The sequence below is a fragment of the Ctenocephalides felis genome, unplaced genomic scaffold (assembly GCF_003426905.1).
Source record: "Ctenocephalides felis isolate EL2017-DRISC unplaced genomic scaffold, ASM342690v1 CF-g0.4_SCAFFOLD_01886, whole genome shotgun sequence".
Classification (NCBI taxonomy): domain Eukaryota; kingdom Metazoa; phylum Arthropoda; class Insecta; order Siphonaptera; family Pulicidae; genus Ctenocephalides; species Ctenocephalides felis.
In genome coordinates, this window is record NW_020538040.1 from 44,227,208 (window position 1) to 44,242,581 (window position 15,374).

General features: G+C 27.8%; 1 protein-coding gene across 1 annotated transcript in view; it reads right to left on the reverse strand.

The window, feature by feature from the left end:
• Positions 1–15,374, reverse strand: part of LOC113375005 (band 4.1-like protein 3) — a 573,702-nt gene that overhangs the window by 88,622 nt on the left and 469,706 nt on the right. The window contains exon 5 of the mRNA XM_026614959.1: positions 5,356–5,476. Within this exon, the coding sequence (XP_026470744.1) occupies positions 5,356–5,476 (121 nt within the window). The remainder of the gene's footprint in view (positions 1–5,355; positions 5,477–15,374) is intronic.

Below are 15,374 nucleotides of genomic sequence, written 5' to 3' on the forward strand. Positions count from 1 at the left end.
AATGTTTGAAAGTCCGCACCAAAAGTATTTTTTGCCGTTATTAGTTTTTTTTTAATTGTGAGCACTGTTGTTTAGTTTACGAGACCTTAATAATATAATTTTTAAGTATATGTTCTTTAATTGTTTTTATAAGCTGTTTTGTTAATTTTAAGTTAGATTCAACAGTTTTTTATTTAACCCATATAAAAGCTTACACGTGGGAGGGGTAAAAAGGACCAACTAAACCTTTACCCTGGAAAAGGCGTAAACAATAAAAAATTGTAAATAAAAAAGTAAGTTGAGCCATAAAAGCAATTTCACAACAAATAAATTAAATTAATAATTATTCCAACTCTGCTGATGATCATTTCTAATGAATTACTATCAACGCTATATGCAGTGTTATATTTGTAAAATAATGTGCCCATAAAATTTATATTTAGCTTTGGTTGAATATTCTTCGCAAAATCGCAAAATTAATCAAATCAAAATCCATTATGTAAAATAAATGTATTTTTAAGTCCTCTTCGATAAAATCTGTGGGCTATATACTTAAAAATAAATAAATTAAAAGAAATAAATAAATAAAATCCCTTTAAAATCAAAATAAGACATTTGATCTATTAGGCACCTGGTTGTGCTATTTTACACCGTCGATAGAATGAAAAGGACTAGGTGACAAACTTAAAAAAAAAGAAAAACATATTTTTACAACGATAAATACTCCCAATAGATGGGAGTTTTACTGAACATAGACAGATAGTTGTTTATTTGATATATGTCATTTGTTGTGATATAATTAGTTTGGTTTTCACAATATAATTGCTCAAAGTCAAAATGGACCATTGTGCCCCGCCGTACCCCACATATATTTAAAGATATTATCGGAGTTCATAGAAATCAACACATACAGAAAAGTGAAAGAAACTAATAATAAAACAAGTGTTGTCGAAACATGCGAACAGTCTATGAATATATGTACTACAAACTAATTTTTTAGTTTAGATTCTAAAGTTAGTAAAGTTATAAACTCTGAAAGCATAATAAATTATTTTTAAAGTAAATTATTTTATATTCATCATTCGTTTGTCAATATACATAACAATAAAATTGAATACACTTCTTATAAAAAATTATTGTTAGACAAAAAAAAAATTAGCCCGAAAACTAAGAAACAAAAATGTTCCTCAATTTTAATCTACATATCATCTTGAATTTCCATACATAGTGCACATGAACGTGCGCTGCTGTAGTAAGTATCTTACCTTAAGTACATATTCTCAAAGCCGAATATAATACATCAAAGTTAAAGTTCTAGCATGTTCTACAAGGCATTCCTTGGGCAGAAGAAAACATAAAGAAATATGCTAACCGCAGTGTGCATAATTTTATGAAGAACGTAAAAGTAGATACATGTGGTTTCAATAATGGGTTGCATATTTCAACCTATGGGTAGTACAAATCTTTCGCAATTAATCCTTAGTGTTATATTAATTTGTAATATTTAAATTAATTGAATAATATGAATTAGTTGAATAAATTAGGAAAAAAAGCCTAAATGTTGATGATATATAATTATGTGCTCAGTAGTCTTTCTAGGAAGCTCTTAATTTTTTAGATACATTTTAATTATTTAGACATACTTTTACAATTTGCGTCTATAATTGAATTTGCACTGATACCACTGATGTGATTTATTGTATTATGGGGTCGAATTTAATTGAATGAAAACATATCAAAAAACTTAACCAGTTGGTATTTTACCTTGAGGCAAGTTACATGAACTTCTCGATATGTGAAATAATCGACTTAATCAATTAAAAATAAATTAATTTATGAGTGATTAAAAGTATTCCGAGTGGATTTATTACACATCATTGCAAACGAACGAACACGTTAACTCGAAATATTTTCTAGAAGCAAATTTTCAAAAATCAACAATTTTTATAATTGAACCAGTTTCCGTAGAAGTTTAATGGTTTAGTATGTTTATTAAAACCAGGTACTTTATCATTGTACCACATAAATAGTCTAATTTTAATTTTAACAAACGTCAAAAAACTACTCATTTTCTCAAACTTTGATGATTTTTAAAATTAAACTACTTGTCGTAAGGCCATAATATTTCAGTAAGTTCTAAAAGACCATGATATATATTGCCAAAAAAGTTCCATAAAAATCGGTTTAATTTTTTTTCAACAGTTAATTGCAAGAAAACGGCTCGGTAGATTTTCACCTAAAACTATTCAGTATCATTTCCAACTAATATCTTTCGAACAGTTTTTGATTTTTTAAATCTATTCGGTAGTATGATCTTGAATGTAGACGAAAAGTTTATTTATTCCAAATTACAAAGAAACGGCTCAGCCGATTGTCGCACAAAACTGAGAAACGATAATCCTCATCGAGATACATCAAATGGCTTTTAAATTTTCGGTCCAGCCGTTTTTGAGAATAAAATTAGCAAATCGAATTTGTTTATGAAAACATAAACTACTCCTTCGGGAATTTAAAAAATGGCCATGTAAGCTCTATAATTCTGAAATCTGTGCTTTAGAATATTGAGATTGCCAAAAAGTTAATGATTTGATAACGATAATATGCTTAGGTCAGCAACAAACCTTAGAATATGCTTAGAAGGGCAAAAGGGCTAATACTTGAGGCTATTAAAAGAGTTTAAAAAACTAGTGCTGAAATTTCTATCAAATCTTGCTGAAAGCTCAAAAAGAAAAATATGTGAGATAATTAATTTATGAAAGGCTAGAACATATATTATATTCTTCTAATAATTACATGTAATGAAAATTTTTATAGAAAAACAAAAACCGAATTATAGAAGAAAGAAAATATTAAATATGCTATAAGCTTCTCATTCTTTCAATAAATGCAATTTATTTGCAAGGTACATTTTTATAAGATTTGATAAATAATTATTTTTTTAAACAAATTTATGGGATAAATGTCGTCTATATAATTTCATAGTATAAGTAGTATTTTAAGTATCGTACAAGATAATTTTATAAATTTGATAGGATTCAATTTAACCAGTTAATTGTCACGCTCTCATTGAGCTCTGCAAACAGTTTTGGTTGTCAGAGTGAAGCTAAAATGTTCTTTTTTATATTACATATAAATGTATTGATGTAAAATATCTAATAAAGAAGTATAATACTCAAAGGTTGATAACTCATGTACTAACCCACCTTTATGTAGTATACATTTTAGATTGAAATATATCTTTTCAATCTTGAGTCAATCACAGTTAACTGGTTAAAGATGTCATTTTCAGTGAAACCTGGACATATATGCCATTTGAATTTGTGATATATGTAAGCAACTGCAATGGATTTCAATGAATTTCAATGTAGCACAAGAAGATCAATATTGAATTCATATTCAAATCAAGAACTGATGAAAGCAATTTCAAAGCACTTGTATTTAGTGAGCAAATATCCGTAATTAATCTAAAGGTATCTGCAATGCACCTGTTTAATTTTCAAACAAAATTCAAGTAAAACATTAACTGCATGGAATAGTAAGCTTGTAGTAAATAAAATTAACTTAATACCACAAATTGCGATTCGAAAAACTTGTTTGTTTACACAAATGTTGAGTTTTTCTACAAATTGTTATTACACACAGCCGTGTTCCTAATTGCCGTTTAAGAACTCTATTTATTTTATTACAAACAAATATTGATCATTAACACAGCTGAAGAAAACTGAGAAATGAAAGAAGAAGTTAATATTTTATATATGGCATACATATTTTTACGATTTTGTTATGTAGCATTTGCATATGCTATAATCTCATCCGTTGAAAACAACATACATAAAATTTTTAATCATGATATTAAAAGAGATATTTTTCTGGGTTTAGAGTCTATGTCGAAACTAATTAGAGATTTAAAAGCCAGGTCAGCGCGATAATTAAAAACAAAACATTTAAAACGTAAAAAATACAGCTGCTTTAAATTCACGTTTTATCGCGTTTTCCGCTTTCATACCTTTCTTAATGATAAGTCATGTTTTTATGGCGCAAGATGAAAAACTAGATTAGGACTTGACTGCATAATAAGGCATGTGAAATTTCGAATTTACTGTTTCGACTATTATTTTACAGACTCATAGTATAGCTTTAATAATACCATTTACATTTGTCAGAAAATGATCTACAAAATTTCAGCAAATATATATATATATATATATATAAAAGTATAAAGAAGAACAAAGAGCTCGCTTATGTAAAGACGTGCTTTACTCCAATAATGGCAGATATTTTAATTAGTCCAGTCAAAGATAATCCAAATCATCCAGTTTTTAATCATTTATTCATATAAACAGCAATCAGTATAGACAATATGTATGCAAAGTATGGACAAAATGATATAGAGTTTTGTTTTTAATGATAACAGTCTCAATCGTTTTTCTCCATCTTAGATACATTGATTATTAAGAAAAAATGCAACTTATTACAAAAACCATTTTGACCACACAGCACGGGCAAAATGACATGGTAAGGACATACTGAGGGAACAAATACATCATCACGGCCCAAATACATACATCATAATTAACCTTCGCCGGGCTCAGAATGTGACAAGAGGTCTTTGCAATAAATGCAAGTATCATTTTGTATCAGTCGATCATTTGGTCTATTTTGTTTGAAAAGTAGTTAGAATAAAAGTTTGCAGCCAATCACTTTTTACAGGTTTCAATTTGTCATTTTATACGTTGTATAAGTATGCCATTTTATGCGAAAGTAAACAAAAATGAATAAATGATCAAAATTCTGCATAGTTGTAGTTATAAGTTTTTAGATTTCAATAGAAATAATTATACATATACAAAAACACGACAAAACCACCCTCAAAATAATCTTCAGAAGGCGCGATACCCGTTTGAACTGATAACTAACAATAAGACAAGACTATGACAATGACGCTCAACATCTGACGCTCAACAGCGGATCGTAATTACGGCTTTCTTCATGTTATTTAGTCGCAGAAAAGGTATATCCCAAATATATATACTCACACATACATACATGTCACATAAATAATTGGGATAAAAATTAAAAGTATTTAGAAGGAAATGAAGGCCAAGCTAGAGACCGCGGTCAAGGAGCCTGAGCTGGTTCAAGAGTGACTACTAATAACATGAATTATTGAGATGACAATTATAAATTTAATAGTAGTCAGTCCTCAACCAGCTCAGGCTTCGTATCTGAGCTGGTTAAAACAAAATCAAATTGAGTTTGAGAACAAAATAAAATTTCCGCATTGTTTCTGAATAGTGTAAAGATGTAGAAATTTCAACAATTTGACTAAAAATGGATGAAAAATAAAAATAATAAATATGGTGTTTTTGTACTTACGCCAGTGATTTGTGAAGTTCAGCAATCCTCGTCTCCAACTCTTGAGTTTGATTCGATAGAAATCGAAATTCGGAAACATAACCTGGTGAATGACGTCTTGGATCATAATCGCCTAGTTCAGCTGAAATAATAATAAAACGAATTATAGACAAAATTGAATGTAACAATATAATATTTTTCTAGTAATAATTTATAAAAAAATATGCACAGCTTAAGGCAGTTTTGTTGTAAATTATTAGATCACTGTCGTCCATAAGATCAACCTCGTATGTGAATATCATCTCATACTCATCTATTTGGAGTACACAATAATTATATAGACTATAAATTTATAAAAGCTTCATTTGTTGTTGTTTGAGGTGAAATTTTATGGCCACATAATACCTGGCCTAAAAAAACATTATATAATTTTATATATTATTCAATAAAAATCATTTCTATTCTTATAACGCGCGATGTTACGAATATCTCTGGAAGCATTATTACGAAGCAAATAAAGTATCCACAAAGTTGGATATTATATTAATGATTTTTTAATTGATACAAAAAGAAAAATACGAAGTTTGAAAGATATAACCAGATGAATAAATAGTTTGAGTGATCGATTTATTTACCCACAACGGCTCGGAGGAATGTAAAGTCTCCTCCTCAATAGAGCATTTGATATGACAATTATAAACTGATTTTTTTTAAATATCTTCTAAAATATAAACACTTTCTTGAAATATCTGAACAATTCTTGGACTTGCAAGTGCACAAAAAAACGAAACATATACACAGAGAACATATACTGGATTCAATAAATCCTCGTCCAATATTATACTATTTAATGTAAAAATTAACTTGATTATTCACAATAGATATTATCAATAATAAGATAAAATGCTATAAATAAAAACTATAAGCTGAGTATAATAATTCAAAGTATCTTGGTCCAAGTATTTTACAAGGTAGTTCAAAATTGTATTTAATTTGAGAATGAAAAATCAACAAAATTTTGCGTCAGTCCATTTTATTTTTGTGATTCGATTTTTTTTCCTATTATATACAAAATAATTCCATAGAAATTTTAAAATTATATATAACTACATAGAACTGAGTTTAAACAAGAACAGAACTATTGGCCAAATTAATTCTTATTGCCAGTGGCTGATTTAATCAATGGCTTTTTTCATGCAATATGTATACAGAGATTTGGTGTAGTTATATTAAAAATATTAAAATAATTTACGCATTAATTAAAGTTATAAAATGTTTTCGAAACATTTAATTTGTCGCCATAGTTTTCATTAGCATCCACAGCATTCGGATTACAGGTATGGAAATAGAATATTTTAAATACTATTATCAGCGATTTAAACCGCATTAAATAATTCATCTCTATTATGAGAGTAGGAAATACATTGAAAATTCCAAATCGGCAACGATGCACTGAATTCAAAAAGCGCCCATTGTGCAGCACGATATGTGTGTACCTGGTTTTCATGTTCGCAATGTCAACAAACATTCTCATATGGGGCGGCATCATTAAACAAATTTTCAGGGAAACAAAACATTATTTGCCTGAAGCCCGCCCGCCGACAAACACGCGAGCAGCCGAGTTCGAGCAGAAGTAGTAAACCAGACTCGGTGATTAAATAGCATTACTGAAATTTAATTAAAGCTTGCTCAATATTCTCTTTAATTTTTGATTACATAACTTTCATTAACTTTTCGTTGTTTGTGAGTGCTAGCGAATAATTAATTTTCATACCAACAGAATGGCTAGTTTATTTCTACGAAAAATATTTCTTTTTCATCGATTTCGTATGAAACTAGAAAATAATAATATTTTCGTATAAATAACCATGTTGGCGAACAATTAGTTATGTTTCGATATTCAAAAGTCTTAAATTGAAATCTTCACTTTAAATTCATAATCAAGCGCGGATTTGTTATACACAAAACATTCGGAAAAGATTAGGATGTGTTCTTATTACCAGATTGGAAAAAAATTGTACATGATTTTATGACATTAACTTCGTTATAATTTGTAATATGTTGGAAAGACAGAGGTTCCAAAAATATAGTGTCTATCAAATATTCGAGACCGTCAAATCGTTTTGACAGAATATTGAATTTTTCTTCGTGTATTATTCACTGATGGTTTGAAGGATTTATATACAATGATCTTTATCATGCCACATGCAATTAGCCATTTGGTGCGAAAACAAGCTGTTACCTTAAAAGTTTTTAGAAGTTTTGAAAATTGGTGATTTTATAGATTTTGATGTGATCTATACGAATTTCAACTTTGCGACTTTGAATTTTTGACGTTGCCGCCGCCATATTGGAAAAATAGCATAAAAAATCAGTTTTTTAACGATTACTCTTTTCCGACTCATGTTACAATAAAATAACAAATTGTATGATTTAAAATGTTCAATCATAAGCAAAAATAGAAATAAAAATAGAAATAAAAAAACCAAAATAATTAAATTATGTTATTTCTAGACTAGACCAGAGATCTAAGCAGAAAAAGCAACATTAAAACTTATTATAGCTTATCGAACCTTTTTCATCACAATACTTTAATTTTACTCCATATAAATGTGCCTCTATATTTGTGTCAACGAAAATAGTGTATTGCACATTTTTACATCATGGATTGTTAGAACTGTGATCTATTTAATATTGTAAATCAATTTACAGTGCTATATGAATTGCCAGAAAAGAATAATTAAGTACTATTAGAATGTAATTGCATATGCAAATAAAAATAAAACAATATCCTTGATAAAATAGTTGCGCTCACAATATAAGCCATGAGAAAAATACAATCTAATATCAGGAAACATCGATCATGATTGAACTTATTAAAATCGCATAAATTAGTAACATTATATAAAATGATTGATAATGACTTAAGAAATAGGCTGGATGCTGATTTTAACTATTAAATATTTTAAATTTTTTCAGGCTTTTTTCAGCTCTTTTTTGAAAAGCGAAAATCTTGCAGCTACTATGAATATTATAAAATTAATTTCCTTTTAGTATTAATAATGAATAAGCTTTAAAAGAGCCTGAAATAATATTTATTATTAATGATTACGACTTGCTTATGAATAAATAAATAAATAAATAAATAAAACAATAAAAGCCCTAATAAATAATTCAAAAATTGTAAAAGTAACTGGTGCTTATTTATATAAATTTACATATAGGTAATCAAAACACAAATATTTCATTAAACAAACGCATAACAATTGGAAACTAATTTTTGTATGACATTTTCATCGATTGAAACATAACATAACAATTTTATTGATATACATATTCCAATATTAATACTCCATGAAATCCATACACAATCTAATTGTTATAAAAAAATTTATAACAATTAGATGGTGTATGGTACTTAAAATTTTCTCAAATTCAGATTAAACCGTAAAAATGTTTCCAATTCCATGATAGCCATGCAGTAACACCGTACCCCAAGAATATACTACCATCCTGCTGCTAAGCAAAAGCTTTCATGGATGAATAAGATTACGCAATGAGATTACTCTATTCATAACGTCCAGTACAAGATTACAAGAGCAAAGCATAAGGCCGAAGAACAACAAGTATTTTGATGTTACATGATACATTGTAATAAAATACACGCCATTACATCAAGATAACTTTGATATTTTAATTAGATCAATCAAGCCTTTGCAGGCAGGGCTATATACACATAAACACCGAGCAGTAAAATAGGAAGAGCAACCTGAACAAGCATGTTACATACGATAAATGACATAATTCTTAGTGTACACACAAAGTGTTCCTGCAATAGTAACCGAGTTTTATGGATGGCAATGCCTTGCTATTAAATATTTAATTAGAGGAACGAATTCATATTACAAAAACTGTTATATGGCAAGGTTCATGAGCAAATGAAGAGGCTGTAACTTCAAGTTTTGCCAAATAATGGTAGATGAATTTATTAAATAAATCAAAATTGTAAGTCCACTTACAATTGATATTGTTCGCAGAAAATTTTAGCAATATTATAATAGTGTAAGATGGGTAAAAAAGGACCAATTTGAATTTGAGCAATTATATTGTGAAAACCAAACCAATTATATCACAACAAATAACACATATCAAACAAACAACCATCAGACTATGTTCAGTATAACAGCTAGTTCATAATTATAGAAATGTGTTTTTTGCTGTTTTTGAAAAATTTGTCACCTGCTCCTTTTTACCGCATAGGCGGGGTAAAATGGAACGACCAGGTGGCAAACAGGTCCAATATCTTATTTTTAATTTCGTCAGCAATATTCATCAGCAGAGGTGAAATATTGTTTTATTTAAATTATTTCTTGTAAAATGGCTTTTTTATCTTTTTCATATGTTTTATTGTTCCGGCCCTTGTCGGCATAAATGTTCAATTGGTCCTTTTTACACCATCCACATGTAAGTTTTTATAGAGGTTATATAAAAAAAGCTGTTGAATCTAACTTGAAATTAACAACACATCTTATAAAACAATAAAATAAAAATTTGTATTAAGGTCTCGTTACCAAAACAACAGTGCTCACAACCAAAAAAACTAAGAACAAAATTAAATTTTTTTGTTATGGATTTTCAAACATTACCGTTTATCTTTCAATAGCAACATCGTGAAAATCAAGGTGATGGCTGATATATCATCTTTTCCCTCTAAATCTTAAATTTACTTGTTTTTGAAATATCAGTGATGAACATTTTTCGCGCGGAACTTTAAGCCTCGCTCTACCAGTCCACCCTATTGCTTTAATAATATTTCCTTATCATTAAAATTCCAAAGATTTGCGACTATGATCAAAATCTGTTTCGAAAATAATTTCGTAGGGACCCTACAATCTATCAGTCTAAATTATGTGACGTATGACAATGGTCGTAATAAAAAATGAAAATTCTGGTCTCGGAATAATTCAACCAAAGATAGAATGAAGTTTTTTATTGGAATTAATAAGCCCATTTTCGCATACACAAGTTACACGAAATCACACTTCTTTTGCTCAAAATGTTCAAAGTGTAAAGCTATTCTCAGTAATCTGTTTTGTCCTATATGGCAAGAAGATAATCATTAGGTTGTTCAAAATGAAAGGTACTGAACCGTTGCAATTATATATAAATATGTGTGAAGTCGAACTAATGTTATTTTGTCATTTGTGAAATTTGGAGATTAGCTTTCAGAAGTTGACAGAAGCAAAAAATTCAAATAAATTAACCAAGATCAATTAAACGAGATTAAAATAGATGCAACGAGAATACCAGATCTGTAACACAATACAATTTAAAATATATTTTGGGCTGAAATATCAGAATTTTGGGCATCACCCAATTTCAATACATTGTGTAAAAATACTAATTTATATTTGAAATATTTCCATTATATAACCAATAAATTTAAGTGAATGATAATTTTGCATCGATTTGCGACCATCTATACTCCTTAGGATTTGCGACGCATAATACACCTAGCAAGTTATCAAAAATGATAAAAAAGGAAACAAACAAGAAGCATCAGTATCTCATATATATTAAATTACATCGACGTCGCCGATGTTTTATCGACAGTATAGTGTCTCGACTATAGTGGAAACCGAGTACGTTAGAAAATGTAATCCTATGCGCCTCTAGCCTCGAGATGTAGATATCTATGACTTAATTAATTCTGTTCATAATGCAGATAATTATTGGAAAGACGCTGTGGCATTAATTGCACAGTGAAACGCATAATAGGATACTAAAAAATTAATATGATTTTAGATAAATGTGGTAGATATTAGAAGAAGTTCTATCGTAATATCGTTTGCCTCTGCTATGGTTGTATGGACAGAGCGTGGGTTTGATAGTATCGTATACGGTTAAATAGAAGCGTTTCAGATAAAAAGTGGTTTCTCATTTATTTATACGAATTGTATGCAATCAACTTGACAAAATCTCGGTAAAAGCATCTTCTTGCTGTAAAAATAATATTATACACAGAGTTATATACAACTTAAAAATATATAATATATAAATTATAATATAATATAATTCATATAGGGTAGGGCGGGGCACAGGTTTGACTTTAAGTAATTATGTATACTACAAATAAATTATATCACAATACATAACACGTGTCAAACAAACAGCCATCGAACTATGTTCAATTATATTTCCAGTTAATTCCTAATTATAGAAATGTGTTTTTTACTCTTTCTCTAAAATTTTTCATCTGCCCCTTTTAAACCCATAGGCTGGATAAGAAAAAACAGCCAGAAGGCAAACAGATTCAATGTCCTAATTTTATTTAAGAAAGAGATTTTACGAAATAATAGCTACATTATTCAACCAATGCAAAATATAGATTTTTCTAATTTTTTGGGTCTTTAAATTATTTTTATTATTAGATTAGATAGAGATAATACTGTATATAGCCTTGATCTGCTATTTTGCCACAAGTATTTATTAGCAGAGTTGAAATAAGTATCAATTTAATTTATTCATTTTGAAATTCCTTTTTCTAAACTAAATTTACTATTTTATTTACTATCTTCGTATTGTTTACACCTTTTCCAGGGTAACGTTTCAGTCTGTTTCTTTTTCAGGTCCTTTTTTCCCCACTCATTTGTAGGCTTTTATAAATCTTATAAAACAACTAAATAAAATATACTTCAAAATTATATTACATTCTCGTAAACTAAACAACAGTGCTCACAATAAAACTTTTGTTACCGATTTTCAAATATTGCCATTTATCTCCTGATAGCGATATCGCAGGAGTCAAAGTGATGGCTAATTATACATATTTTATCCTCTACTTTCAAATATTGTTGTTAAAAATTCCTAACTTTACTAACTTTTAAACTTTTGAGATAATAGCGGTAGAGCTTTTTACTCGGTGTCCCGCTCTACCCAACTAATAAGATAGAGTATAATCTTGTACTATATTATTACTATACTAATATTAAATCGTATTAAATTTATCATTCTAGTATGTAAAGCACAACACATCAATTATGAAGACCTGTAATAATAATAACAGCCCTGTTAAATTTTCATTCTTCACATTTTGATAATTCTAATTGAGCATAAATATTAACGAATTTCAGTTAAATTGACAATTTTTTTTTATGTTTTTAGATATATTGCAGCAATCAAAATTATGTGTAAATAAACTGTTGTAAAGTGCATTTCTTAACTTAGCGTTTCCAGAAAACAAAGGTTGATAATTCTCTTTTCGATGAGATTGTGTTAGTTATATTTCAAATAGTGATGTTTATATATATTGCAGGAATGCGCCAAAAGACTATTTCTATAATCTCAAGTAAAAACTACTGCTAGATATCAAGCTGTTTTAGGTGGGTATCGAACTGAAACTAGTGGTTGCTAATCCACGTTCTCACTACGGTGGCCAGATCAAACCCCCCAATTATTAGATATATTGTAATTTATAAAATAATGGTTTGAAAGTATTAATTCCATTTTTATTAAATTACTATATGTATTATAAACACACATATTTATATTTACAATATTGTATTTCCTATAAAATGTAGTGCAATTCCGTTTATTGATATTGAAATGATATATGGTTATTTATTAAAGCTTTATGCTGTTCATAAAAACTATATTCCAAACATATACGATTTTAATTTGAAATTCTCTGCACGTTGCAGCTTGCTATAATTTAAATAGCTTTTATCAATTATAAATTCATATAAAACCGCAATATTGTTTGACAATATCAAATATTTGTTCGAAGAGCTTCTTGTCATGATTTTGTAGAATGTTTGACAAATTATGTCATATTTTGTAAAGTATATTGAAATTCAAATTGGAATCGTAATGCATTGACATGAAGGTAATGGTAAAACAAAATTGAATTTTTCTGAAGATGTAACTGATGGTTACTGAAGATGATTCTGAACTGAGGTAAATTGTATGAGTAGATATCTGCAATTTTATTGATGTAATATTTAAAGATTTCTTTTCAATATATATATATATATATATATATATATATATATATATATGTTTATATAATACTCTCCAAAAACATGTTTCAACCACAATTGCTACTTCCAATTACATTTAAAATGTTAAATATTCTCATATTTTTCGCAATCAAGTGCTTTGCTCCAAATAAGTTAATTTTGTTTCAGTAATCAAAACACAAAACTAAAAATCAAGTTTGCAAATTGAATAATATTTCATAAATATAAGATTAATTTAGTACAAAATGCCAAATATAGAGTAATCACAAGGTTCAAACTTAAAATAGTCTATACTTGTATTGTGCTTTTTCATAGATGTAGTAATATCAGCTTTGAACTTGGTGCAAAATATATTTTAATCATATGTTAATAACTATTAAAACTTCAGGAAAAACATGAATTGAACAGAACCCAAATAATTTAGCGAAAGTTAAAACTGTTTCGAGTTACTTTTTCTTCAAAATAGGTACAAAACGCTATTCAAATTTTATCTACCAAACTCAATGAATAATTAATTAATCTATATTTGAATTCTAATAAGTGACATAGCTCACCCAGCCATTGACAATAAGACATAATACAGTAAATTGATTATTAAATTTCATTGAGGTCGAATTTCAAAGACTCCCCAACCTCGATATGAAACCATTAAATTATATCTAACGATGATCAATGTAGTTGCGAATTTCCGCAATTAAACAAAATGTAATTAAATCTTCCATGAAGAAATCTAATTAGACGTCAATGCACACTAAAGACAAGTAATGATGATCGATTTTGAGAATATATCGATCTCTGATATAAATGATATTTTATGAATATTTTAATGTGATATTCTATCTGTATTTGACTTATATTAGTCAAAATAAAGAACGTATTTCTCAATTTAACAAAGCTAATCAAAAATTAAATTAAATATATAAAAGTAAGAATAATTTTCCAAAAAAAGGTAATTTGCAACCTTGCATTTTGATATATTGAACATTTTTATCACTACCTATTTTTATCTAATATTATTGGTTGGGCGGCCAATATTTAAACATACGTAATGTTTTAAAAGATTATAAAAAATCTATATTCACTATTTCAAAAATAAATAATCTCATACGTCTTCAGTAAGACTTTTAATTTAACTTCCTCTTTTCTAAATTTGTAATATCACTTTAACACTTTCATTTTAAATAAATATTGAAATAATCTACATATTACCATCATGCACAATTTATTTCGTAATATCTTTTACAGCTTATGCAATTTATTTTAATATAGCTTATTCTCAAATTAATTACTGTCGATTCCAAAAGAAGGAAAATATGCAATTTCTGCAGATACGATCGGCTTTTGATTGGAGAGTAAATACGCTATACGAAGGGTATTATCGTTTATGAATTTAATTTACAGTTTTTTTCTTATTACAGGGCCAAACTGTAATAATTTGTTTAAAATCAAATGGTGGACTTCTGGGTTAGCAAGAGATCGAAAAAATATGTATTGTTTTGTCATATAAATTATCATCTTAAACAATAGAAATTCCATGCATATATATATATATATATATATATATATATATATATATATATATATATATATATTCGAACTACTTATTTCAAAAGATTAATTTTTTTTTGAGTTTCGAATATGTATAATGGCTCCTTTGAAGGATCTTTGAAAATATTGGAAATAAAACAAATTAAATAAAATATTCACTAATAATTATAATTGATTATATACGCAATCACTAATATCTCAAAAACAAGTAGAGATTACATTTTATTAAGTACAATATTTGAAAGTATAGAGTTAAAGATGTATAACCAACCAATATGAAAATCTATAACAAAAGTATTTTATTTCGTTGCTGGTTTTTTTGGTAGTGAGTACTGATGTTTAGTTTACGGGATCAACTCTCCTGATAAAAAATGGAAATAACTTAATCATTATTTATAAGAAATTATTTAATAAGTAAATAGTTAAAATTATATAATTATCAATAAAATATTGTGAATTTTATATCGAATGGAA